This window comes from Sus scrofa, chromosome 15 (assembly GCF_054392235.1).
Source record: "Sus scrofa isolate SSC_HxYL_T2T_F1_AM1 chromosome 15, Sscrofa_HxYL_maternal_Yorkshire_Landrace_v2.0, whole genome shotgun sequence".
NCBI lineage: Eukaryota > Metazoa > Chordata > Mammalia > Artiodactyla > Suidae > Sus > Sus scrofa.
The window spans coordinates 70,352,411-70,380,209 of record NC_139397.1 but is presented as its reverse complement, the minus strand read 5'-3'; the positions used below and the strand labels follow the sequence as shown (position 1 = coordinate 70,380,209).

The 27,799-nt window shown below is 37.8% G+C and overlaps 1 protein-coding gene across 11 annotated transcripts; it reads left to right on the top strand.

Moving 5' to 3' along the window:
- The first annotated feature begins 12 nt into the window (after nucleotides 1-12).
- On the top strand, nucleotides 13-26,706 carry ERI1 (exoribonuclease 1). 11 transcript variants are annotated; one of them, XR_014829967.1, is made up of 8 exons: nucleotides 13-264; nucleotides 6,140-6,318; nucleotides 9,659-9,869; nucleotides 13,560-13,643; nucleotides 15,168-15,416; nucleotides 15,931-18,511; nucleotides 18,702-18,823; nucleotides 19,238-19,322. XR_014829967.1 is itself a non-coding variant. In XM_021075032.2 (7 exons), exons 1-7 carry the CDS (start codon nucleotides 157-159, stop codon nucleotides 23,825-23,827), a joined length of 1,050 nt encoding a protein of 349 aa, XP_020930691.1. In that variant the 5' UTR covers nucleotides 13-156; the 3' UTR covers nucleotides 23,828-26,706. The 11 variants fall into 11 exon arrangements, 3 of the variants coding, with proteins under 3 accessions (XP_020930691.1, XP_020930692.1, XP_084856337.1); XR_014829959.1 differs by adding an exon at nucleotides 23,585-24,360 and having other exon boundaries at nucleotides 15,168-15,410; nucleotides 15,926-19,484; XR_014829961.1 differs by lacking the exon at nucleotides 18,702-18,823 and adding an exon at nucleotides 23,585-24,360 and having other exon boundaries at nucleotides 15,168-17,981; nucleotides 19,238-19,484.
- The last annotated feature ends 1,093 nt before the right edge of the window (nucleotides 26,707-27,799 follow it).

Genomic DNA, 27,799 nt, shown 5'->3' with positions numbered 1-27,799 from the left:
GAAGTGGGAGGTGTCCGCTGGAGTTTGTGTGGCCGCCGCCGCGGGAACGCGAGCCCGGTAATTTTTCAACGGAGAAAGGCGAGGCTCTCGGGCTTGGCCGAGTGAGAGTTAGCGAGTGGCGGACACCAGCAGTTCTCTTCTTAGGTGACACGCAGCATGGAGGATGAGCAGAGCCACCAGCCCGGCGGCGAGGCCCTGGCTCCCGCGCGGCGCGGGTCGCTGGGGTCGGAGTGCGGGGAGCAGCCGCAGCATCGGAATCCCGAGGTGAGAGTCCGTCCGCGCGCCCCAGTCTTCGAGGGTTTTCCCGCAGGAACCGCAGCCTGCGCACCCTAGGACCCCAGCCCCGGCCGCCTTCCCGGTCCCCAACTCTGGGAGCTTTACTCTGGGTGGTTGTCATGGAGCGCTCTCTGGTCCTAGTCACCCTCTGGAAGTGAGTAAACAGTAGACGAGAAGTACGTGAACTGCGGTTTTAGAAGTTATTTTAGTGGGAATTCTTCTGTAAACATTGGGGGGGGGGGCACGGTTCCTGTTTTCATTCTTTGTAGCCCTAGTTCGTAATTAGCCTGTGCTTTTAAAAATCTCGCCAAATGTTCTAGGTATGTCACTTCCTAAGACTTTAAGCCCACCTCCCAGCCTTGGCAGAAAGTATTGTGTCTGTTAGCTGGAGCTTTGTCTCTGATTTGTGCCCATTTACTTCTTTCTCCTGTGGACTTTATATGATACTCTTAATGCTTTTGATAGCTCACTGGTCAATCTTCGTTACAGTGGCAAAGTTGCAAAAACAGTCTTAAAACTTTATTTTCTTTGACAGATAATTATTTTTTGTTGACTAGCGCTGCAGAGTGTAAATAATACCATTAATAATACAGAGATGCTGAGCACCTCTTAGTGCGGGTACTTATAAGAGGCTTCCCAGCTCTTGCTCTTTTCACATAGCAACTAGAATGATCTTTTAGTAACATGAATCTGACTGGGTTCCGCCCTTCCTGAATCGTCATTTTCTGTGATGAAAAAGGGATTAATAGCTTGGTCCTTAAAGTTTTTTTTTTTTTTAAACACAATTTGTTTCAAGATGAAAGAAAATATGTTTTAATAATAACTTAGTAAGTAGGTGCTTATCAAAAGAAACCTTTTCTGCACCAAGAAGATTTTTATTATTATTATTTTTAATAGTTATTTCCCCAATACAGTTTTTTTCTACTGTATAGCATGGTGACCCAGTTACACACACATGTACACATTCTGTTTTTGCACATTATCATGCTCAAGTCATAAGTGACTAGATGTAGTTCCCAGTGCTACACAGTAGGATCTCATTGCTAATCTATTCCAAAGGCAGTAGTTTGTATCTCTTAACCCCAAGTTCCCCAGTAACCCCCACTCCCTCCCCCTTGGCAACCACAAGTCTATTCTGCAAGTCCATGATTTTCTTGTCTGTGGAAAGGTTCATTTGTGCCTTATATTAGATTCCAGATATAAGTGATATCATATGGTATTTGTCTTTCTCTTTCTGACTTACTTCACTCAGCATGAGAGTCTCCAGTTCCATCCATGTTGCTGCACATGGTGTTATTTTGTTCTTTTTGATGGCTGAGTAGTATTCTATTGTGTATATATACCACATCTTCCTAATCCAGTCATCTGTCAATGGACATTTGGGTTGTTGCCATGTGTTGGCTATTGTGAATAGTGCTGCAATGAACATACGGGTGCATGTGTCTTTTTATTTTTTATTTTTATTTTTTGGTCTTTTTGCCTTTTCTAGGGCCACTCCCACAGCATATGGAGGTTCCAGGCTAGGGGTCTAATTGGAGCTGTAGCTGCCGGCCTACACCAGAGCCACAGCAATGTGGGATCCGAGCAGAATCTGTGACCTATACCACAGCTCATGGCAACGTGGGATCCTTAACCCACTGAGCAAGGCCAGGGATCGAACCTACAACCTCATGGTTCCTAGTCAGATTCGTTAACCACTGCGCCACGATGGGAACTCCCAAGTGTCTTTTTTAAGGAAAGTTTTGTCTGGATATATGCCCAAGAGTGGGATTGCTGGTTCATATGGTAGTTCTATTTATAGATTTCTAAGGTATCTCCATACTAATCTCCATAGTGGTTGTACCAGCTTACATTCCCACCAACAGTGCAGGAGGGTTCCCTTTTCTCCACACCCTCTCCAGCATTTGTTATTTGTGGACTTATGAATGATGGCCATTCTTACTGGTGTGAGGTTGTATCTCATGGTAGTTTTGATTTTCATTTCTCTAATAATCAGGGATGTTGAGCATTTTTTATGTGTTTGTTGGCCATCTGTATATCTTCCTTGGAAAAATGTCTAGCAGGTCTTTGCCCATTTTTCAATTGGGTTGTTGGCTTTTTTGCTGATGAGTTGTATAAGTTGCTTATATATTCTAGAGATTAAGCCCTTGTCAGCTGCATCATTTGAAACTATTTTCTCCCATTCTGTAAGTTAGGAGAAACTTTTTGTTTCCTTTTTGGTTTCCTTTGCTGTGCAAAAGCTTGTCAGTTTGATTAGGTCTCATTTGTTTATTTTTGCTCTTATTTCTGTTACTTTGGGAGACTGATCTAAGAAAATATTCATAAGGTTGATGTCAGAGAATGTTTTGCCTATGTTCTCTTCTAGGAGTTTGATGGTGTCTTGTCTTTAAGTCTTTAAGCCATTTTGAGTTTATTTTTGTGCATGGTATGAAGGCGTGTTCTAGTTTCATTAATTTTCATGCAGCTATCCAGGTTTCCCAGCAATGCTTGCTGAAAAGACTGTCTTTTCCCCATTTTATGTTCTTGCCTCCTTTGTCAAAGACTAATTGATCATAGGTGTCTGGGTTTATTTCTGGGTTCTCTGTTCTGTTTCATTGGTCTGTATGTCTGTTTTGGTACCAGTACCACACTGTATTGATGACTGTGGCTTTGTAATATTGCCTGAAGTCTGGGAGGAGTTATGTCTCCTGCTTGGTTTTTGTTCTTCAGAATTGCTTTGGCAATTCTGGGGCTTTTGTGGTTCCATATAAATTTTTGGATTGTTTGTTCTAGTTCTGTGAAAAATGTCATGGGTAATTTGATAGGGATTGCATTGAATCTGTAGATTGCTTTGGGTAGTATGCCCATTTTTACAATATTAATTTTTCCAACCCAGGAGCATGGAATATCTTTCCATTTCTTTACATCTTCTTTTATTTCCTTGATTAATATTTTATAGTTCTCAGCATAAAAGTCCTTTACCTCTTTGGTCAGGTGTATTCCCAGGTATTTGATTTTTTGGGGTGCAATTTTAAAAGGTATTGTATTTTTGTATTCCTTTTCTACTATTTCATTGTTAGTATATAGAAATGTGACTGACTTCTGAATGTTAATCTTATATCCTGCTACTTTGCTGAATTTGTTGGTAAGTTCAGGTAGTTTTTGGGTTGAGTCCTTGGGGTTTTCAATATATAGTATCATGTCATCTGCATACAATGACAGTTTTACCTCTTCTCTTCCTATTTGAATGCCTTTTGTTTCTTTTGTTTATCTGATTGCTGTGGCTAGGACTTCCAGTACTATGTTGAATAACAGTGCTGAGAGTGGGCATCCTTGTCTTGCTCCAGATTTTAGGGGAAAGGCTTTCAGCTTTTCTCCAATTGAGTATTATATTTGCTGTGGGGTTGTCATAAATGGCTTTGATTATGTTAAGGTATGTTCCTTCTATATCCACTTTTGCACCAAGAACATTTTGAAAATAGATGTTTTGAAAACATTTCCATTATTTTATGCCAGAAACCCTGTGCATTATCATTTTTTTTTAAAAGCCTTTACATCTACACACTTAAAGAAAAACTTGGAAGCAGAATTAATTTTGATTAAAATCCTAAAAGAGGAGTTCTGATGAAATTTGAATTTACTTGGTTACAAAGACAAAAATGCAACACCTATTAATTTACAAGAACAAATGGCATTAGGGATAATGAAAATTTACTTAGATGAATTACAACAAAATATTTTGCTTAATTGAGCCTGAAAAAAAGAGACTGTATCATTTATTATTAAATGACCATCATTATTAAACAGGTTTTTAACAAGTATTACAGTTATTAAAACCAACTAGAAACATTGGCCCAGGCCTTAAGTCACTACATCTTAGAATTTTAGACTTTAAAATATAATGAAGTGCATTCAGTCATACTTCTCTCATTAAAAATAAACTTTCAAAAATTATTTTAGGAGTTCCCGTCATGACTCAGTGGAAATGAATCGGAGTAGGAACCATGAGGTTGAGGGTTCGATCCCTGGCCTGGCTCAGTGGGTTAAGGATCTGGTGTTGCTGTGAGCTGTGGTATAGGTTGCAGATGTGGCTCGGATCCCGCATTGCTGTGGCGTAGACCAGCATGTACAGTTCCAATTAGACCCTTGGCCTGGGAACCTCCGTATGCCGCGGGTGTGGCCCTGAAAAGCAAGAAAAAAAAAATTGTAAACTGATTTACACGATGATGTTATTGGCAGTATCTCAAATTGAAGAGTGAAGTAGCATAGAAGAGTGGTTTTTTTTAGAGAGAAGGGACTTGAAGTCCTCTTAAAGTAATTAGAAGGCAAATGAGATAACTATGCAAAGACCCAGGGGAAGGGCTTGGAGGGAAAGGAAGCATACAAAGACCCTTCACAAGAAAGACCATTCACCATAAAACTGAGGAAGCTGGGCACTGAGAATAAAAGGGAAGAAGTGTGTGGGTGAAGGTAGCGGTGGAGGAAGTAGACAGTGTTCTAGCATAGTATCTTCTAAATGTGTGTTGCATCACATTGAGGCTTAGAGTGAGAAAGTCCCTGAACCATCAGGATCAGTTCTAAGTCAGGGACTATGGCCTGTCCATGGTCATCTCTCCTTAATCTGCAATTAAAGTTCACAAGGGGACAGTGTGGTAAATTATGACTAAGTTAACGAGCTTTAGTATGAATTGATAGTAAATTCCAAAGTATTTTTGAAAATTCTGGAACATACCTAATATTTGTAACATTGCATGTGGAAAATAACATAAATGAATCTTTGGAATTTAACATATTAGTTATTTGGGACTACCTGTGGCACGATTAGAATCGAATTATATATTTTTCTTAACATGGACTTTGATTTAAGAAAGGAGGAAGGCATTATACTATGGTAACTATAGTTCTCTTGCATAACTGATACATGCATATAACTTTTGTGAAATTGTGTGTTTTGAAACTGAATATATTTCCTTTGCCTTGGGTACTAGCAACTTTTGAATTAGATTTCTGGTCCATTTTGTTTTTATAATGGCCAATTTCTGTTAACTTTGTAAAATAAGTCAAGTTAAAGAATTCTCAGGAAGGCATTAAGTTTATTTAAAACTTGGTTGTATAAGTTTATTTAAAAATCGGTTCATTTGGAGTTCCTGTGGTGGTGCAGTGATAATGAACCCAACTAGTATCTATGAGGACAAGGGTTCAGTTGCTGGCCTTGCTCATTGTGGGTTGAGGATCCAGTGTTGCTGTGAGCTGTGGTGTAAGCTGGCAGCTACAGCTCTGATATGACCCCTAGCCTGGGAACTTCTATATGCCGTGGGCGTGGGCCTAAAAAGACAAAAAAAAAAAAAAAAGTTCATTTGTAAAGTTTAGAATATTGTTTGTGAAAAAGTCTGACCTACAATCTGTAATGATAAGTAAAATCAACATTTGTTAATAGCTGTGGTGGGTATGGTATCAGGAGCCTGATATACTTGATCTCATTTAATCCTTATGATTTCACCCAGATACTGTTTATCATTACCAATACCAAATGCCGTTTGAGACAGTTTTATCTTATTTTATAAAGAAACTGAAGATCAGAGGCTAGTAAGTAACTACCCAAGGTTATGCTGATAGTAAATGGTCAGCTGGGGCTCTCTACTGAGGTTGCTCTGACTCCAACACCAGTGCTCTTTTTACTTAGCTTCATGTCCTGTGAGGAACCTCATGAGTCAGAAGAAAACAGGGTAAATTGTATTAGGAACACATATCTTCTTTCTATGAACTTTTTATTGAACATGTAGCATCAAAAGGCTTCAGGAGTTTGACTCTTTAAGATGCTTGTGCTAGCTATAAACTACATATGTATAAGTATATATGTATGTGTGTGTTTGTTTTTTTGTAGAAAAAGCAACGATGTAGACTTGATGGCCAAGAAACAAAAGGATCTAAATTCATTACCTCCATTGCAAGTGATTTCAGTGACCCAGTTTACAAAGAGATTGCTATTACAAATGGTTGCATTAATAGAATGAGTAAGGAAGAGCTCAGAGCTAAACTTTCAGAATTTAAGCTTGAAACCAGGTAATTAAAAGTATTTTTTTAAATTATAAAAGTAGTTCATGCTTATTCTAGAAAATCTTGAAAACACTGAAAAATTAAAAATCACATGTAATCCTACTGTAAAGAGATAACCATTAACAACTCAAATAACAGCTTTAGTTTACATTCTTATACATGAATCTTTATGTGTGATTCTGATTATTTCTGTTGATATTTTAGATAATAGGATTGCTGAGTTAAAGCCTTTGAATGTTTTGATAATCTACCAGAAATATATGAGTATCTGTCTTTTTATAGCAAGTATGTTTAGATTTTTTTTTCATTTGGTCACTTGGTTGATGGATAATTATACCTTATTAATGAGATTGAATATTTTCCCTTTTCATTTGGTCATTTGTATTATTTTTATAAGAGGGTTTCTGTGAAACCAGGTAGTTAAAAAAAAAAGCTTTCACCTGTCAGGAAATATTTTGTCTTCTGTTTTAGCCTCTCACAATATGCAGAATGATAGTAAGGGTTTAACTGTATATTGAATGAAAAAATAACGCAGCTTCAACTCGTGTGTGCGCGCACGCCTTCAGTGAGATGTATACATAGTTAAGTTTTAATAATTTTTTGTAAAACCAGTCACTTTATTTTGGCTTGAGGCATGGAACAGAAATGACCTTTGGAATCCAGGAAAATCATGTAGATTTTTGATATACAAGAGAATTGCCAGGCATCAAGAGAAGAAATGACTACACTGTTGGAGGAAAACTTACTGGTTTTGGGTCTGCTAGAATCCTTATTCTCTTATAAACAGTATTCCTCCTCTTTGCTTTAAAATAGAGCTTCCCTGCTCTATTCTGTTTTCAAAAGATCACACGTGTATTTTTTTCCCTTCCTGATTTTCTGCTCTAATTTTTACCTTCTTTCCCCCTGACTTTTCCTCTTATGAAAATACAGCCTACTAAAGATTTTCTGAGCAAAACTTTTGTCCTTCCTTGGTGTGAAGATTGGTTGCTCACTTCTGACTTATATGGGAGCTAGAGATCTAGATGTTTGTTTATATCCAAAATTACCAAATTTTGAGTACTTTTACTAAGTAATACTGTTATAAAGGTAAAACAGATCTATTTCCTATTTTGGAAAGCTCAATCTTTGGGGGAAAATATGCAAAATGATAATCCTAATACAGAATGACCCTTGCTTTATTGGAGTTCTGGCCAAGTACATCATGAGACTACAGAGGAGAATCTGTCTCAGGGATTCAGGGATGACATTCGAATTGATATAAAACAGAAAAGGGAAGGAGGGTATTTTGGGCAAAAGAAATCAAAACTCCTAATTTCTGTTTGTATGTTTTCTGCTACATAATCTTTTTCTTTGTACATCCAAAGTTATAGAATATGAAAATGTGCCACATTTTTGGAAAGTGGCTATTGTGTTTTGTTTGAAGTGTGCGATGTACTGTGGGGAGGGCGAACATCAAAGATGATGCTGAAGTGATAGGTCAGGTCGTGGCTCAGTGCTGAAGGAACTCTGTGCTGAAGTAAGCATTTTACCTCTGAAGCAGGAGGGAGCCACTGAAGGTATTTCAGCAGGAAGTTGGCTCTAGTGTTTACTGTTAATGTAGAAGAAAGGTAAAGAATGAAGAAGTGGGCTGTGATAGCAGGGATGGTTGCCATAGTCGAGGAAGCTAATGAGAGCCCTACCAAGAAAAATCCAAGAGAACCAGGTTATGAATGTTTTTCTGAGTTGGAATTGGCAAAAATGGTGATTGTTGGGATTTGGAGAGACAAGGGAGTTGTTAAAGATGCAGGTTTCTCTGGAGCAACTGTTGTATGTTTGTGTTGCCAGTAGATTTGCAGACAGCCTTTTAGTAAATACAGTTCTACCTTAAGTAATACAGTTTCTTCAAAAAAGAAATAAAAATTAAGACAGAGTAATCCAAAGCTGCACACATGACCCAGAGGTCATGCTCAATACCTTAATATTAAAGTAGTTAGGGGGTTTCCTTCCTAGGTTTTGGTAGTTTGGAAAATGTCAAGCAAATATAAACATATTAAAACATTTTTTTTTCTTAAAACAAATAGTTGGTTAATGTTGCAGAATTTTTCATGGATAAGATTCCTTTTTAGTGGTAGTTTAGGGAGGAAAACTAAAGCTTAGAAACGTTAGTGATGTGACCAAAATGCTTTCCTTGTCACTACACTTTTAATGACAGTTTAGATCCTCTTATATTTACTAGCATTTCATATTTGCAAGCCCTCATAGGACTCAACCAAGTAACAGTAAAGGAAGTCTACATAATGGTTGTGACTTCATTTTTTTTAAAGAAATACTGTTTGTTGAATGTGACTGCCATTACCCACCAATGTTATCCACTTAGAACAACCTTGCCCCACCTCCCATTTGTGGAACATATACTTTAAAAATATCTGTCAAACTGAAATCTCCTAAATCATATTCTACCCATGGTAAATTAAGGAATCTGTTTACAATTAAGAATTGTGGCACAGTGGAAACGAATCTGACCAGGAACCATGAGATTGCGGATTCCACCTCTGGCCTTGCTCAGCTGGTTAAGGATCCTGTGTTGCCGTGACCTGTGGTTAGGTTGCAGATGTGGCTTGGGTCTGGCGTTGCTGTGGCTCTGGTGTAGGCTGGCAGCTGTAGCTGTGATTCTATCCCTATCCTGGGAACCTCCGTGTGCCGCAGGTGCGGCCCTAAAAAGCAAAAAAAAAAAAAAAAAAAAAAAAAAAAGAATCTACTAACTATGACAGTGTTTTTCTGGACATGGTTTAGTCTAGGGTGTCTCCTAAATTAGTTTTCCTCCTTATATAGCTAACAGACATTCAACTTTATATATTAGACTCATAATGCTTTCATATTCATATGGATTTTTTTAGTTGTCTAACTTAACAAAAACCAAAAGAAAGGGAAGAGATAGCACAGTATGTTTAATTTTACCTGGATTTTCATTCTCTGAAATTTGTCAAAAATTTGGTCAGTAGACTAATTCAGTATTAATTTCAGTTTTTGTATCATGTTTGTCATCTTAGTGTATGAAGCAGGATGGCTGTGTAGGTGGTATGTCAATAAGGCTTATGGTTTAAAAGACCAAATATATATTTTATGTACCGTATCGCAAAAATGAAAAGTTATGTGTTAAGGAAAATCCTGATGCTGTTTTAAATGTTCTTTTTAAATTAGTTCTTTGCTAACTTAGTTTTGAGTCTTGGTTTCTTTACTTTTATTTTAGCTAGCATTTGCTAAATTATGCTGTGACTGTTAATGTTCAGTTTGGTGCCAGCAAGTAAGAGTTCAGGTTCTTGCCTATAAAATTCACCTGAGTTAATTTTATTCTCATTTTCCTTAGAGGTGTAAAGGATGTACTAAAGAAGAGACTGAAAAACTATTATAAGAAGCAGAAGCTGATGTTGAAAGAGGGCAGTTGTGCTGACAGTTACTATGACTACATCTGTATTATTGACTTCGAAGCCACTTGTGAAGAGGGTAACCCACCTGAGTTCATACATGAAATAATAGAATTTCCTGTTGTTTTACTGAATACACATACCTTAGAAATAGTAAGTCAATTTTTACATTTAAGTTTTATTTTAGCAGCAGCTATTCTGGGGTTGGGTGATACAGTGAAGGGTCCCATTTGCTGTGTTAGCTAGAATTAGAATTCTGTAGAGGGGATGTTTGCTCTTGCTGCGTACTTAATAGATAGGGTATAATAAAATAATTTTAGAGTCTGTTGCTCTCCTTTTACAGTAGCTAAAATAAAAGTATTTTTTCTGTTTGCTTAGAATCCATATCTGGCTGAATATCAGAATCTCCTGCAGATTAAAAAAAAATTACTGATACCTGGCCCTCATCCCAGAGATTCTGATTTAGTTGTTCTGTGGTAGGACCCCTGGTGTCATCTTTTTTTTTTTTTTTTTAAAGCTTCTCAGTTGGTATGCAGTTAGGGTTGAGAACCACTATGGTAGACTAATTTAAATGCTGATCTCTAAAAATAAGAAAATAAGATACGGAAATTATCTTTCAACTTAGAACTGATTATCTTTCTGGTGAAGTGTTTAATACCATTTGCCTTATAAAATATGAATGAGGATGTATTGTAATATCTCCGTATCCAGAAGTTACTTTTGTGGTATCCCCAGTTGCAACACACTGGGAGTGAGTATAAAAAGGCTTCGTGCATTAAAATGCATAGAATTTTTTGTGTTATCTGAAGTCTTTTTTAGTTATATTCTTAATCATCCTATTTATATAATTTCCTTATCCAAACAGGTCAATAAATTAAAAGGAAGAGAGTTATGATCATCAAGCTATGATCATCATCTTTCATAACTCACTAGATCTTACTTCCTCTCTCTCACTCAAGGACGTTCCTTTAGCCATTCTTCCTTATTTAGACATGAATGACTTATTGCTTTCCACTGTATTGTTCCCAGCGCATATGGACTTGTTATTTTTCACACCATAAAAAGCCTTCACTTGATCCCACTTCCCTGCCAGCTACCCAGGGCCTTTGTTCCACCATGGCAGATTTTTTTGAAAAAGTTACATGTTTTAAGTCTCTCTCTGTTTTCTCCCATACTCTCTTAAACCCACACCACTGTAGGCTTAAGTTATGTATTCCATTCCATTCACTACATTAAGATCACTCCTCAGTGTCATCTTTGACCTTCATGTAAGTCCTGGTGGAATTGACCACTCTCTCCTTGAAGCACTTTCTTCAAGTGACTGCCAGTACATCTCATTCCACTGGGTTTTCTTCAGCCTTGCTGGGTTCCCCTTCACAGTTTCCTTTGCTGATTCCTCTTTTCCCAACTTCCTAATATTTGATGCTGTAGGTTTACTCCCAGGTCGTCTTCTCTATGTAGATCCTTTCCTTTAATGATTTTGTCTTATCATCTTGTTCCATAGTTTTTAGAAACTATATGCTGATGTCTTCCGGATACATATCTTCAACTTGCTTTCTGACCCAAATCCAGACTGTTACTTAACATCTCTACTTGGACATCTAAACAGACATCTTAATGTGTCCCAAGTTGAATTTATCTTCAATCTGTTTTATCTTCAGCCTTTAGCCTTCCATGGTTTGAGGGCTGGTGACTCTCTTTAATTGCTCTCTTTAATTAACTTTGGAATTATCCTTGACTCCTTTGTTTCTCACATTACACATCCAGGCCAGCAGCGACTCTTGTTTGCTCTGTCTTCAAAATATATCCAGAACCGCACTGCATTGACTCAGCCTGAGCCCCACTGAATTCTTGTCTAGATTTGTTGTGTTCACCACTTAACCAGTTTGTTTCGATCTTGTTCCCTACAACCCATTCTCAATCTAGTGGCCAGAGTAAAATAGAAATCAGATCATTTCACTCCTCTGCTCATAGCTCTTTTATGGCTCCCCATTTAACTCAGATTAAAAGTCATATTACTTTCATGATCTGGCCTCTCATTACCTCTGATTTCACCTGCTTGCTGACCTGCTTGTTGTTTCTCAGAAGTGCCATGCGTGTTCCACCCCCTTACCTCCCAAGGCTTTAGCTCAAATTCCTTTCCTCTGGAGGTCTTGCTGCTAATTCCCTTCCTCCCTTCCATCCTCACTTCCTTCCTTCCAGGCCTTCCTTAATTCTTGCCTTCTAAATAAAGCCCAAGTGGTTCTCTGTTCAGTAGTGTAGCTTGGATACCCCCACACACCCAGTGTTTCTGATCCTTCTTTTCTACTCTGTTTTCTTTTCTACTCTGTTTTATAAGAATCTTTTAACTTATGATGTAATTTATTTAGGTGATTATTAAATATTTGGTCAACGAATACATAGTTCTCTGTAGCACCATTCTGTTAAAAGTATTACATAGTAAAATTTTATTATTAATGTCATATTTAGTATTTATTACCTGCTTGTAATGGTGAGGGAAGTTGTGACATATTTTTGAAAGATTTTCATTTAAAATTATGAAACAAAATACTGATACTTAAAAGGGTATGCACTTCATTTGTCTGTGAGATTCGGTTAAGTAGAATTTTTCCTTATGCAATATGTCTGGTAAGTAACTTTTGAAGTTCAGATGTTCTTTGCTGTTTGTTTACTCTTTTACAGTTTTTTGTAGGTGTTGATAATTAACCTGCTTAACATAGTAGTTTGTAAAAAGAATTTTATTATCACTTATTTTTCTTAATTTTTTAATATTCTACTATAGGGAATATTCTTTTGTCTTTTTCTTTATATTAACCTAGTATTAATAGTTGCTGCCAATAAATCTTTAGGCTTTGAAATTGTCTTGAATTTTTAATAAGTGGTTTAGTGTGATCTGGTTTAGGGAGGTAGCATTGGGCTCAGGAAAAAGCACTTAGAGACAGACCTGAGCCTCATAATTAACAATACTGTCCTTTATGAGCTCACGGAGTTGTTAGCATAAAATAAGGCAAGCATAGGAGTTCCCGTTGTAGTGCAATGGAAATGAATCCGACTAGGAACCATGAGGTTGCAGTTTCGATCCCTGGCCTCGCTCAGTGGGTTAAGGATCTGGCATTGCCGTGACCTGTGGTGTAGGTTGCACACGTTGCTCTGATCCTGCATTGCTGTGGCTGTAGTGTAGGCTGGCTGCTATAGTTCTTGGTTAGACTCCCAGCCTGGGAACCTCCATATGCCATGGGTGCAGCCCTAAAAAGCAAAAAATAAAATAAGGGAAGCATGAACGCGTCTTGAGGAGGTTAAATATTGCTAAGATATATAGTGTTATTAATGCCCTTTAAACTGCCACATATCATATAGTTAAATTTTGACTATTCAGAATTCAGTTTGATGGAATCTTAAAAATAAAAACTATTCAGGAGTAAATGGGAGAGCAGTAATTTGAGCTAGTTTGTTATAACGCGAAGACTGGCATTTCTTTAAAATACTTTATTATTTCAAAAGCTGTTAGTATCTTGTGTTAATAGACTTTACAGTTTCAAAATAGTGTAAAAACTCATCAACACTCTACTCCTCTGGAAAATGTTTATTTAAACTTTGGTTTGAGGACTTGGTTTTAGACACTCATTTTACCTTAAAAAGTGTTAAACTATGAAACATAATTTTTTACTAAAATTTCAGTACTCTGGGAATAGGGCATTATTCTTAAATTGTTAAAACTCTAAAAAGGTCTATGCCTTGAGCACCTGTAAAATTATAACCTAGTGTGGCTAACTTTGTCATGTATTATGTATCATGTATCTAAAGTCATAGAAAATATTTTAATTTGCTGTCCTTCCTTTGTAGGAAGATACGTTTCAGCAGTATGTGAGACCAGAGATTAACACACAACTTTCTGATTTCTGCATCAATCTAACTGGAATTACTCAGGTTATAATTCTATGTTCCTTTTTTCTAGAGTTTGAAAGGAGTTTTGAAGTTAGGGATTTATTTCATAGTTTAAGAAAATTATTGTTGTAAACAATTAAATGTGATACTTTCCTTCTTTGGTAAAGATCTTTTGTATTGTAATATTTAAAAAAACAGAAAAGCAAGTTTTAAAGCTAGTAAGATTTTTTCAGCCTTTCCTTTTAAGAAGTTGTAATGGTGAAGGTAAACATCTCATTTGTTTGGAGCATTAGTGAAATTAGTTAGCTGAGCTTTATATCCATGCTGAGCTTGGAGATAAAATTTTAAAATGTATCTATTTACAGCCTAGTTTTATATAGCTTTTTTTTAGGTCTTTGATTTTTGATTGTATTCTAATGTGGTAGATCCTTTGTTCATTTATTTAGTTCTTTGTTCATTCTTTCATTTGTTCACTCACTCAACAAATATTTGAGTGCCTGCTATGATATTTTCCAAGGTATGAGGGAGACAAAGATGGTCAAAGGAGTTTCTCCTGAGCTCTCTTAACATTTGTAAGATGGGGACAGACAGAGTAAACCAGTGGTCACAGTACAGCTAGGAAAACTGATAGTGTTTCATCAGGGTGTTATGGGCATCTGTAGAAGGAGCTCCCTGTGACAGAGGGAATGGAGGGCTCTCCTGGACAAACTCAGGTTGGTGAGCTTGGCTGAGCATATAGGTAAATAGGTAGAAGAGAATGACTGGGCATTTCAGGTCTGAAGGGCAGAACTGTAAGTGGTTTGGTGTGGTTTCAGGTGCATTATAGGCTATTGAGAAAGTAGTCACAAATAAAGCTAAAGTGATAGAGACAAGCTAGATCATGAAGGGTCTTGTGTGTCTCTGTCTGGAAAGTCTTGGAGAGTATTTGTTTTGGAAAGCTGTCAGCTTTGAGATAGGGAGACTACTCTAGAGGGCTGTGGCCCCCAGCTGAGAGGAGATTTCCCTTTTCTCCCCTCTGGAGACTCAGTAAGCCACTAAATTGAGTACTAAAAAAGAGAGAACCTCTGTGGATGATCCTAATCTTAATTTTGGGAGGAGTATGTATTTTCAGTTGAAAGCAGTCCTGGGAGTTCCCATTGCGGCACAACGGAAACGAATCTGACTAGTATCCATGAGGATGGGGGTTCAATCCCTGTCCTTGCTCAGTGGGTCAGGGATCCAGTGTTGCTGTGAGCTGTGGTGTAGGTTGCAGACACAGCTTGGATGCAGCTGTGATGTGGGCTGGCACCTATAGTTCTGATTTGACCCCTAGCCTGGGAACTTCCATGTGCTACAGGTGCAGCCCTAAAAAGCAAAAATAGAAAGCAGTCCCTAATACTTGGCTATAAACAATTTTTAATTGTCTTAAAAATGGAATTTTAGATTAGCACAGGAAACCATCAAGAGTTTACAACATCATTGATAAGACTTTTACCGTTCCTTTCCCTCCAGTGTTTGTGTCTGAGTTTTTTGTAGGACTGTGTGAAGCTAACCTGATTTTTATGTGTTTTACTTTCATATCCTCAGGATCAGGTGGACAAAGCTGATACCTTCCCTCAGGTACTAAAAAAAGTCATTGACTGGATGAAATTGAAGGAATTAGGAACAAAGTATAAGTATTCTATATTAACAGATGGGTAAGTCTTGAGGAAATTTATCTTTTTTATATACTTTTAAAAATTAAAGATATCTGTATTCATTTAACTTTTATTTTTTATTTTATTTTTTGGTCTTTTTAGGGCCGTACCCGAAGCATATTGAGGTTCCCAGGCTAGGGTTGAATTGGAGCTGTAGCTGCTGCAGGATCTGTGCTGCAACTACAACCTACACCACAGCTCACAGCAACACCAGATCCTTAACCCACTGAACGAGGCCAGGGATCGAACCCAAAACCTCATGGTTCCTAGTTGGATTTGTTTCCACTGCGCCACGATGGGAACTCCAGAAGAAGAGTAAATATTAATGTGTAAAACTAAAATGACTTTACCAAAACATTGTTTTTATCAGAACACTTCCTTGCTTAAAGAAGTCCAAACTCTTCAGTCTGGTTTTCTAGGCTCTCTCATCTAATCCCACCCTACCTGTGTAGTCTAATCTTCCTGCCATTTTTCTTTTTTACTCCAGTCAGGATGACTCATAAATCACATAGCCTATCCTTTCTTTGTGTATTCATACAACTTTCCTTTCTTCTGGAAGATTCTTTTCCTTGACTATTTTATTATTATTATTATTATTGTTAGCTTTCTTTTTTTAGGGCCACAACCGAGGCATATGGAGGTTCCCAGGCTAGGGGTCAAATCGGAGCTACAGCTGCCAGCCTATGCCACAGCCACAGCAATGCCAGATCCCAGCTGCGTCCGTGGCCTACACCACAGCAACACTGGATCCTTAACCCACTGAGTGAGGCCAGGTATTGAACCTACAATCTCATGGTTCCTAGTTGGATTCATTTCTGCTGCTCCATGACGGGAACTCCTATTTCTTTATTATTACTCAAAGCCCTTTATAGTGTCTTTTACTCCAGACACACTGACTTACATTGATCTTTTTCTTGAAGTCCTACAACCTCTGTGATATGGACCATTCATGTTGGCATCTGACTAAATAGTCTGATAACTTCATGTGTGTAAGACTTATGTTTGCAAGGGGATTAAAAACATGCTCCAAAAGCATTAAATGAAAAGCCAAGTGGGGAGATGAGAGAGCTTTAAACAAGGATTATAGGCATCGTGCTGAAGCAGCTCTTATACTGCATGCTGTTGGTTGAAGAAGAAAGTCCCAATTAACAGCCGTTTCAAATTGTGGATAATTGGACAGTAAAGCTGAGGTGTCATGTACATGAAGGGTTTAGAGGCCCTCACGTACAGTAGGAGAACATCACATCAAAATAGAACTTTGGGAAAATGTTGATGGGTCTCTTAAGAAATCTGTTACTGATTTTCAACATGAATGAGCAGTGTTCCTGGTAGAGTTGTAACAGAGCGTATGCACTTCTGTAAAAACCTCATGTTCTGGAGCAGAGCATTCAAAACCTGTGCAATTTTACAGCCAGATTACTAACAAAACAATAACTGATACCCCTAGAAATAGTTTGCACAGCCCAGGCAAGCAGCTTGGGGTCTGTGGAAGTTGCCTCAAAGGATGTTACAAATGCACAGATGCCAGAGAAGCTTGGGAATAGGCATTTTGTTTTTAATTTTCTTAGCATATACTTACAAGTACTCCTGTTGCTGGTATAGCAGCTTAGCTGAGAGCTTTTTCTTTTCTGCTAAAGGTTATAATTTCTACTGCTGTGATTCTGATTGCATTCGACTAGGAGAAACCATGTGTGAACTAATGCAGTTTCTACATTGTACAGTCAGGATTATCCTAAACTACCTAGGTTTATTGGTGTTGTAGAAACACATGCTATGGCATGTGTTCCCTTTTCTCCAGCACTTGTTTTTTTTTTTTTTTTTAGGTCTGCATCTGCGGCAAATGGAAGTTCCCAGGCTAGGGATTGATATGGAGCTGCAGCTGCCAGCCACAGCCATAGCAATGCCAGATCCTAGCTGCTTCTGCAGTCTGTACCACAGTTCACAGGCAATGCTGGATCCTTAATCCACTGAGTGGGGCCAGGGATCAAACCCACATCTTCATGGATACTAGTTGGGTTCTTGCTGAGCCACAACAGGAACGCCTAACTTATTTTTAAATTTTATAATGATTTTTATTTTTTCCATTATAGCTGGTTTACAGTGTTCTGTCAATTTTCTACTGTACAGCAAGGTGACCCAGTTATACATACATGTATACATTCTTTTTTCTCACATTATCATGCTCCATCATAAGCGAATAGATATAGTTACCAGTGCTATACAGCAGGACCTCATTCCAAAGGCAATAGTTTGCATCTGTTAATCCCAAATTCCCAGTCCATCCTACTCCTTCCCCCTCGGCAACCACAAGTCTGTTCTCCATGTCCATGATTTTCTTTTCTGTGGAAAGGTTCATTTGTGCCTTATATTAGATTCCAGATGTAAGTGATATCATATGGTATTTCTCTTTCTGACTTACTTCACTCAGGATGAGAGTCTCCAGTTCCATCCATGTTGGTGCACATCGTGTTATTTTGTTCTTTTTGATGGCTGAGTAGTATTCCATTGTGTATATATACCACATCTTCCTAATCCAATCATCTGTCAATGGACATTTGGGTTGTTTCCATGTGTTAGCTATTGTGAATAGTGCTGCAGTGAACATGTGGGTGCATGTGTTTTTTAAAAGGAAAGTTTTGTCCAGATATATGCCCAAGAGTGGGATTTCTGGGTCATATGGTAGTTCTATGTATAGATTTCTAAGGTACCTCCATACTGTTTTCCATAGTGGTTATACCAGTTTACATTCCCAGCAACAGTACAGGAGGGTTCCCTTTTCTCCAGCACTTGTTATTTGTGGACTTGTTAATAATGGCCATTCTGATTGGTGTGAGGTAGTACCTCATGGTAGTTTTGATTTGCAACTTCTTGATAATCAGCTACTTTTCTCTCTCAACTATCATGTTCATTTGTTTGTATCTTTTGTTTTATATCAAAACATACCCTGATACCCAAAACATACTCAGAGAAATTCATGTTATGATAAACCTGGCATTGAAATTAAGCTGAGCAGTTATTTTAGAATTGTGAAAAAATCCTGAAGATAGAGGTGTGCCCAGGTAATCAGAACCTTAAAAATGGTCAAGATAAGCCCAATGAGAATTAGTTTGTGAAAAAAATTAGTATATTCAACTTCCACTTTTCTTTGTTTTTCAAAATTAATTAATTAATTTATTGGCCTCACTTGCAGCATGCAGAAGTTGCCCAGCCAGGGATCAAACCCTTACCACAGCAGTGACCTGAGCCCCAACACTGACAATGCTGGTTTCTTAACCCACTGAGCCATGAGGGAACTCCTGTTTTTCAAAGTTTACTTATTTGTTTGTTTTTTGCTTTGTAGGGCTGTACCCACAGCATTTGGAGGTTCCCAGGCTAGGAGTCAAATCGGATCTACAACTGCCGGCCTACACCACAGCCACAGCAGTGCCAGATCGAAGTCTATACCACAGCTCACAGTAACACCAGATTCTTAATCTCCTGAGCAAGGCCAAGGATGGAACCCGCAAGCTCATGGTTCCTGGTCAGATTTGTTTCTGCTGCACAACAGTGGGAACTCCTAAAGTTTTATTTTTGAATTATTATTTTGGAGGAAGAGGTTAATTTTATAAGCTTGATGTTATGGTGATGGGTGAATATTTTTGAATTATTATTTTGGAGGAAGAGGGTAATTTTATAAGCTTGATGTTATGGTGATGGGTGAATATTCACACATTTTAAGAATGACTTAAAATCCTCATTTTTAATAATAGTGTATCATTGGAGTTCCCGTCGTGGCTCAGTGGCTAACGAATCTGACTAGGAACTATGAGGTTGCGGGTTAGATACCTGGCCTTGCTCTGGGTTAAGGATCCGGCGTTGCCATGAGCTGTGGTGTAGTTTGCAGATGTGGCTCGGATCCCACATTGCTGTGGCTGTGGCGTAGGCCGGTGGCTGTAGCTATAGCTCCGATTTGACCCCTAGCCTGGGAACCTCCATATGCCACAGGAGCAACCCAAGAAATGGCAAAAAGACAAAAAAAAAGACCAAAAAAAAAAAAAAAAAAAAGAATAGTATATCATTTATTTAATCCATTTTTTTCCCCCTGTTTTTAAGTTCATGGGATATGAGTAAGTTCCTGAACATTCAGTGCCGGCTAAGTAGGCTTAAATATCCACCTTTTGCCAAAAAATGGATCAATATTCGGAAGTCATATGGAAACTTTTATAAGGTAAGATTTCTATTTTGATTATAGTGTTCTTGATAAGTTTATCATACTTTGTGGGTACATAAAGTTGTAATTTACTGTGTGCTTTACACAGAAAAAGGTCATATAATTCGTTGTTATTGTTTGGATTCCAAATTAGTTATGTTTTTGTGAGTTTAGAAAAATAAACTATTTTCCTCACTCAACTTGTTACTTAAATAGGGCAACTATATATATATATATATATATATATACAATCTTCAATAACAGATTTGAACCTGTGGGGGTATTCAGTACATGAATTGTGTGTGAGACAAATGCTGATTTTTAATTTTAATTTTATTAAAGTTAATACTTGTGAATAGTTTAAATTTTTAAAAATAGTACTGCAAGTCTTGTAACAAATGGCAGTTTTTTCACTATGGCCCTCACCAGTACTGCTTCCTATTCTCCAGAGGCAGACACTTTCAACTTTTTAAAGCTATGTCTTCTCATCTTAACTTTCCTTTATCTAAATTATATGGTTATGCTGCTTCTTGTTTTTTTTGTTTGTTTTTTTGTCTTTTGTCTCTTCAGGGCCTCACCTGCAGCACATGGAGGTTCCCAGGCTAGGGGTCTAATCGGACATGTAGCTGCCAGCCTATGCCACAGCCACAGCAAAGCCAGATCCGAGCCATGTCTGCAACCTACACCACAGCTCACGGCAACGCCGGATCCTTAACCCACTGAGCAAGGCCAGGGAATCAAACCTGCAGCCTCATGGTTCCTAGTTAGATTCCTTTCTGCTGCACCAGGAGGGGAACTCCTGCTTCTTGATTTTAAAGTCTCAAGTGTCTGCTGAGTTCCTGTAATGGAAAGTGAAGGTGTAGCTCTGTTAAAAAGCCATCATTCCTGGATGTCCTTCCCCTCCCTGCGTCTTTCTGAGTTATATTAGCTTTATAATCAAATCACTATTTCAGTATTTACATTTCCTTTTTTGGGCCACACCCTTGGCATATGGAGGTTCCCAGGCTAGGGGTTGAATTGGAGCTGTAGCTACTGGCGAACACCACAGCCACAGCAACATGGGATCTGAGCCCCGTATGTGACCTACACCACAGCTCCTGGCAATGCCAGATCCTTAATCCACTGAGCAAGGCCAGGGATCAAACCTGCATCCTCATGGATGCTAGTCAGATTCGTTTCTGCTGAGCCACAAGGGAAACTCCAGTATTTACATTTGTTTTAACTGTAGAGAGTGTTCACAACTTCTCCCCAGATTTAGTAATTGACTTCTTTAGTTGTTTTATTACCCCGTTTCTCTCCACTCAACCTGTTAATCACTTCTCAGTTTTCAAAACACTCAGGTGATCTGTCAGTCCCCCCCCCCCCCCCCCCCCCGCTTTTCCTTGGAGACTATCTTTCTGGAGCCTTTAATTCTGTTCTAATCTGAACTGTTTGGGCTGCTTCTGAAATCATCCTAGATTCCTTTTGCTTCACTATTATGTGTTATTCTTGTGTCATCTTTTTACCTTTACAACCTCATTTTGGTGAGGCATATCCTAACATAGGTTCATGAAAAAGGTGCTGTTGTTTAAAAACTTTTTTTTTGTGGTTTTAGCATTTAAAAAAATTGAAAGCTATGCCTACAGAAAAGTAGATTTTGACAGACTGTTTTAAAGTAAAACTTTTGTATTTGTTTTTTGTTGTCGTTGTTTTGTTTGTTTTTTTCATTTTTGGGCGCCTCTTGGCATATGAAGCTCCCAGGCCAGGGATTAGATCAAGCTGTAGTCTCAACCTAAGCTGCAGCTGGGGCAACACTATGTCCTTACCTCACTGTCCGGGATGGGGATTGAACCTGTGTCCCAGCATTCCCAAGATGCCACCTATTCTGTTGCACCACAGCAGGAGCTCCTAAAATCCCTTGTAAATTCCACCCACTTAACTCCCTTCCTTCCTCCCAGAACTCCTGTAATCCATACTTTCATGGGAATCATTTTCTGGTTTTCCTTATAACTTTAGTATCTCTGTGTTGATCCTTATAGCATATAGTTCAGTTTTGCCTGTTTTTGAACAAGGTATATTAGTATCACAGTGGGTATATTATTTATTTTGCTTTTTTCCTAAACATTATGTTTGATGTTCATCCTTGTGTATGTAGCAAGTGTAGTTTGTTTATTTTATTACTGTATAGAATTATATTGTGACTGTACCAGAGTTTATTTCTTCTACTTTGGCTGACCATTTGATGGTTTTCACATTTTGGGGCTTTTGTGAACAGTGGTGCTATAAACATTCTTGTTCATATCTTCTGGTTCATTGTGCACCCATTTCTCCAGAGTATAAACTTAGGAGCTGAGGAGCTCCTGTCATAGGGCAGTGGAAACGAATCCAACTAGGAACCATGCGGGTTCTATCCCTGGCCTCGATCAGTGGGTTAAGGATCCTGTGTTGCCATGAGCTGTGGTGTACGTTGCGGATGAGGCTCGGATCTGGTATTGCTGTGGCTGTGGCATAGGCCAGCAGCTACATGTCCGATTAGACCTCTAGCCTGGGAACCTCCATGTGCTGCAGGTGAGGCCCTAAAAAGACAAAGGACAAAAATAAATAAACAAACTTAGGAGCTGAATTGTTGAGTTACAGGATATGTACCACATTGACATTACATGATAATGCAAAAGTAGTTTTCCAAAGTGGTTGTACCAATTTATACTCTCACAAGAAGTGTCTATGAGTTTACAATTGCTCCATGTTTTTGTCAGCATCTGGTATTACCATACATTTGAAATGTTTGTAGATGTATGTATATTGCCATCTCATTGAGGTTCTAATTTGCATTTGTCTAATTATGCATGAAATTGAGGTCTTTTCCCTATGATTATTAGTCATTTGGATTTCTTCTATTCATAGGATAGGTTGTGTGTTTCTAGGAATAGTCCATTTCAAGTTATTCAGTGTGTTAGAAAAGGTACTTTTAGAAGTGCATTTTCTGGATGATGTTTAGTGGAAGGCTCAGGATGCATTGGCAGTATTGCAGCTTAGGATAATCGTTGATGTTTATCTTGGTGCTTTTATGTCATTTGCTCTGTGATTCTCCCAGTAGCCCAGTGAGTAAACAGTATAACTATTACTGTCATTTTACAGTGGCTCTAAGATGCATAGGTGACAAAGCCAGCTATATACAACCACATCATGTCAAACTTATCAAATTTTCTTCCTGGTAGGGATATACAGAAGACAAAGTAGTGGTTCTCAAAAGTGGAGGACATGTTGGAATTTGGGGAGTGTCTGAGATTTTTATATTTATCAAAATGGAGCAAGTATTTAAATAGGTCTAAAATAGCATATGTTCTCTTTCATTCTGGACCTTTATTACCTTTAGTCATCTAGAAAAGCCAGATATTCTTTCACTGTATCTAAGGAGTCAGTCAAGTAAAATAATACATTATGGAAAAATGCCATTCAAAAGAATTAGTTTGGGTTAAAATGGTAGATGTTCAGAACAATCATTTCTTTTCATAAATTATTCATTAAATTACAAAACTGTAGACTTTTTAGATGTCTTAAGGATTCCATCTGTGTTGTGTATTTTTATCTAAAATTCTTTTTTTTTTTTTTTGTCTTTTCTAGGGCTGCTTCCCGCAGCATATGGAGGTTCCCAGGCTAGGGGTCTAATCGGAGCTGTAGCTGCCAGCCTATGCCACAGCCACAGCAACGCCAGATCCAAGCCATGTCTGCGACCTACACCACGGCTCATGGCATCGCCGGTTCCTTAACCCACTGAGCGAGGCTAGGGATCGAACCTGCAACCTCATGGTTCCTAGTCGGGTTTGTTAACCACTGCGCCACGATGGGAACTCCTTTTTTTTTTTTTTTTTTTTGGTAAAATTCTAATGTATTTTTAAAAAGCTCTGAGAAATAGCAACAACAACAACAACAACAAAAAAGACAAAAGACAAAAAAAAAAAAAAAAAAAAAAAAAGCTCTGAAGGTTTGCTCTTTATTTGCTTCATTTAACCCAGAGTGTTTGTCCTTTGCCTAACTTTATTTAGCTATTACTATTAATTTGCAACTTCTTTTTCCACTTCACAGTGACATGCAGAATAGTATCGAATTATTTTCTAAGCTGTTTGTTTATTTTTCAGGTTCCTAGAAGCCAAACCAAGCTAACAATAATGCTTGAAAAACTCGGAATGGATTATGATGGGCGACCTCATAGTGGTCTTGATGACTCTAAGAACATTGCCCGAATAGCTGTTCGAATGCTTCAGGATGGGTGTGAACTCCGGGTTAATGAGAAAATGCATGCAGGACAGCTAATGAGTGTGTCCTCTTCGCTACCAATAGAGGGCACCCCAGCTCCACAAATGCCCCATTCCAGAAAATAACAGCACTTTTGCTCTTTTGCCCGTGGATCATTCACTCTAACTGGAGCTGCTACCAAAGAGGTAGCAGATGAATACTTATTGAATTAGTCCTGCAGTGCAAAACTTAAGCACCTTAAACATTTAAAATCTTATTTCAGTTATAGATAGATGCATATATATGTGAACAGTTCTGTGGGGAGGGCATATTGAATTTTTTGTCATCAGCACTTTTGATATGAGCAGTATTTGTTACACAGTAGCAGTTCCTGCTTAGAACTGAATTTGTAATTTAAGGTGTCCAAGATGTGTTCTTTTTGGTTTTAAAATGTTGGCTCTCCCCTTGAATGTCATTTCTTATTGATGTTAAAATATGTAAAATGTATTTCTACATTAACAGCATTAGATCAGATTATTTCTTAAAATACAGAAAAGATGGGAAAGATAGGCCCTATATAGCCTTTGGTTTTTAAGAGTATCATAGTCTTTTTGGTTTTTGGAGTTTCTTTGTGAAGGTCAGCTGCGAGTGGTGAATTTCATAAAGTACTTGGTACACATATCTGCCTGTGGGTTTTTTTTTTCATAATTGAAAGACCTGTGATAGATTATAGGATCTCATTAGAAATGCAGGTACTCATGAGGTTAATAGAAAGTCAAAAGAAAATACCATCTAAGGAAATGTAAAGGCTACAGCTTAAACTTTATAATGTATAAATAAATCATTGGGGGTTTTTGGATTAGTGGGGTTTTTTATTTTATTGTTGTTCCCCTTCCTCTTAGGTCATATATCTGTCCTAATTCTTAAATCTAAGAGACCACGTTTCGAGTTAGACTTAATTTTTGTATTTGTAATGAACATTAAGAGTGAGGCTAATAAAGTCAATGTTTTTTTTTAAACTATATCTTATATTTTATTATTATAAATTGATTTTACATAGTGAGTGACCACAAAATGTTGAATAGTTAATTCTTAACTAATTCTGAGAACAAAAGTTGTTTATGGAATTTAGAAAGTAAAATTCTCCTTACCTAGAAGCTAAAAATGCATATCTTTGGAACTAGATTTCCCCCTGTAGCTTTCTTGGAACAATTTCATTGGCATTGTTTCTTATCATTTACTTTCTAATAATAATTGTGATGTGGGGCACAGTCTTTAAGATATTAACCTGCTGTGGCCCCTTTTGCCTGGCAAAGCAATAAAGCTATCTTTTTCTCCTTAACCTCCCCTCCCCCCAAATTTGTGATGCTAGTTTTTTTTAATGGTTTATGCATTATAATCAAATGAATTGTATACGGTCTTCCAACACAGATGCATAGGATAAAAGTAGGCATTTTTCTTGGTATGAGAATTCTCCACACAGTGCTATAGGCTTTTTGCTTGAAAGAGTGAATTTCTGCTGTTAAGCAACAGTTGTAGAATCAGCATCATAATGAATAACAAGTGGATAACAGAAGGTACAAGAATATACAATGCCCTTAGACAAACTTAGATACAGATTATAGTAAAACCAGGAAATCTAGATGTTTTAGGTTTACACAATAAACTCTAGGGGTGAAGTGGATATAGGCTGAAGATTTTTGTGACTCTCTAATAGCATAGTACGATATACCATAAAGTATTACTTGACATTTTAAAGCAGGTCCTTTAAATTCTGAGTTACTGTGCCAGGGCCAAGTAGTAGAGAACAACAAATCATTACCAAGGTGTGGATCCACTCACACTCCTTGGGGGATTTTTCCACATAGCTTTCTTACCATAGAATTCAAATTCATGCTGCAGCTTCCAGAGCTACTCACAATAGCAAAAAATTGCAATATTACAATTTTACAAATGGGAATATTACATTGCCCTCTTCCTTTGTTTTTAAGTTAAGCTGCTAATCTTTTTGCCTATTTTTCTTGTTGCCAAGTACCAACAAGCTCGTTTTATATGTCTTTTTAAGATCTTCAACATTATAAGCGTTCATTATCCTCTTGGCTCAACCAAATGTCTTGTGATGCTTTACTGTACTAATTTTTTTAAACTTTACTGAGGAATAATTAGCAGATATGTATATATTTAAGTATAAATGTGATAATTTGATAGATATCGTGGAATGGTACCAAGGTCAAGATAATTAACACATCACCTCATGTAGTTAGCTGCTTCTTTTTTTTGTTTGTTTGTTTGTTTTTGTTTGATGGTCAGAATGCTTGAGGTCTACTCTCGGCAGCTTTCAGGTATACAGTACCAAATTAACTATAGTCACAATACTGTACATTACATTCTCAGAGATTATTCATTGTAAAACTGAAAATGTGTATCCTTTGACCTACATTGCCCCATTTCTACCATCCCCACCCTTTGGCAACAGATGTTCTATTGTTTCTGTGAAATTGCTTTTTTTTTCTTTTTCCTCTAGATTCCACATGTAAGTGATACCATACAGTATTTGTTTTCTTCATCTGGCTTATTTCATTTACACCTCCAGGTTCATCCACATTGTCACAAATGGTAGGATATCCTTCATTTTTTTATGGCTAAATAAATTCCTCTGTGTGTGTGTGTGTGTGTGTACCATTTTTGTTTGTTTCAGGGTATAAAAGTACTCTTTTGAGAGTTCATTTTTGACTTCTCCTTTGACCCATTAGTTAGCTCAGAAGTGTGTTGTGTAATTTCCACATATTTATGAACTTTCTTCCTTTCCTTTTATCGATTTCTAGTTTTATATGATTGCAGTTAGAAAAGATAATTGATGTGGTTTCTGTTGTCTTAAATTTGTTGTGATTTATTTTGTGACCTCACATATGATCTATCCTAAGAATGTTCCTTGTGTGCTTGAGAAGAATATGTACAGTTATACCTCAGAGATGTTGTAGGTTTGGTTCCAGACCACTACAATAAAGTGATTATGATAAAGTGAGTCACATGAATTTTTTGGTGTATTAACATTATACTGTAGTTTAGTGTGCAGTAGCATTATGTCTAAAAAATGTACATACCTTAATTAAAAAATACTTTCATTGGAGTTCCCGTCATGGCTCAGTGGAAATGAATCTGACTAGTATCCATGAGGACACAGGTTCGATTCCTGGGACTTGCTTAGTAGGTTAAGGATCTGGCATTGCTGTGGTTGTGGTGTAGGCTGGCAGCTGCAGCTCTGATTCAGCCCCTAGCCTGGGAACCTCCATATGCCATGGGTGCAGCCCTAAAAAAAACTTTTATTAAAGCTAAAAAATTCTAACGTCATCTGAGCCTTCAGTGAGTTGTAATTTTTTTTGCTAGTGGAGGATCCTTCCTTGATGTTGATGGCTGCTGACTGATCAGGGTGGTAGTTGGTGAAGGTTAAAGTGGCTGTGACAGTTTCTTAAGACAGCAATGAAAGTTTGCCACATTGATTGACTCCTGTTTTCACAATTTCGCCATAGCATGCAGTCCTGTTTGGTAGCATTTTATCTACCTTTCAAAACTGGAATCAGTCCTCTCAAACCCTGTCACTGCTTTATCAGCTAATTGTAATACTCTAAATCCTTATTGTCATTTCAACAATCTTCATGGCATTTTCACCAGGAGTAGATTCTGTCTCAAGAAACCACTTTCTTTGCTCATCTGTACAAAGCAGCTTCTCATCCATTGGTTTTCATCATGAGGTTTCAGCAATTCATTCACATCTTTAGGCTCCATTTCTGATTCTAGTTTTCTTGCTATTTCCACTACGTCTGCAGTTACTTCCTCCACTGAAGTCTTGAACCCTTCAAAGTTATCTTTGGGAGTTGGAATAAACTTCTTACAAATTTCTGTGAATGTTGCTACTTTGACCTGTTCCCATGAATTTTTAATGTTCTTTTTTTTTTGTCTTTTTGCCTTTTCTAGGGCCACTTCTGTGGCATATGGAGGTTCCCAGGCTAGGGATCTAATCAGAGCTGTAGCCGCCGGCCTACAACAGAGCCACAGCAACGTGGGATCTGAGCCTCGTGTTCAACCTACAGCACAGTTCACAGCAACGCCAGATCCTT

Excerpts from the sequence above, each read along its gene's own strand:
- ERI1 (XM_021075032.2), top strand. The coding sequence starts at position 157 with ATGGAGGATGAGCAGAGCCACCAGCCCGGCGGCGAGGCCCTGGCTCCC. Across the intron at positions 6,319-9,658 it reads GAATTTAAGCTTGAAACCAG|AGGTGTAAAGGATGTACTAA; the intron begins GTAATTAAAAGT and ends CATTTTCCTTAG. Across the intron at positions 19,485-23,584 it reads CATATGGAAACTTTTATAAG|GTTCCTAGAAGCCAAACCAA; the intron begins GTAAGATTTCTA and ends TTTATTTTTCAG.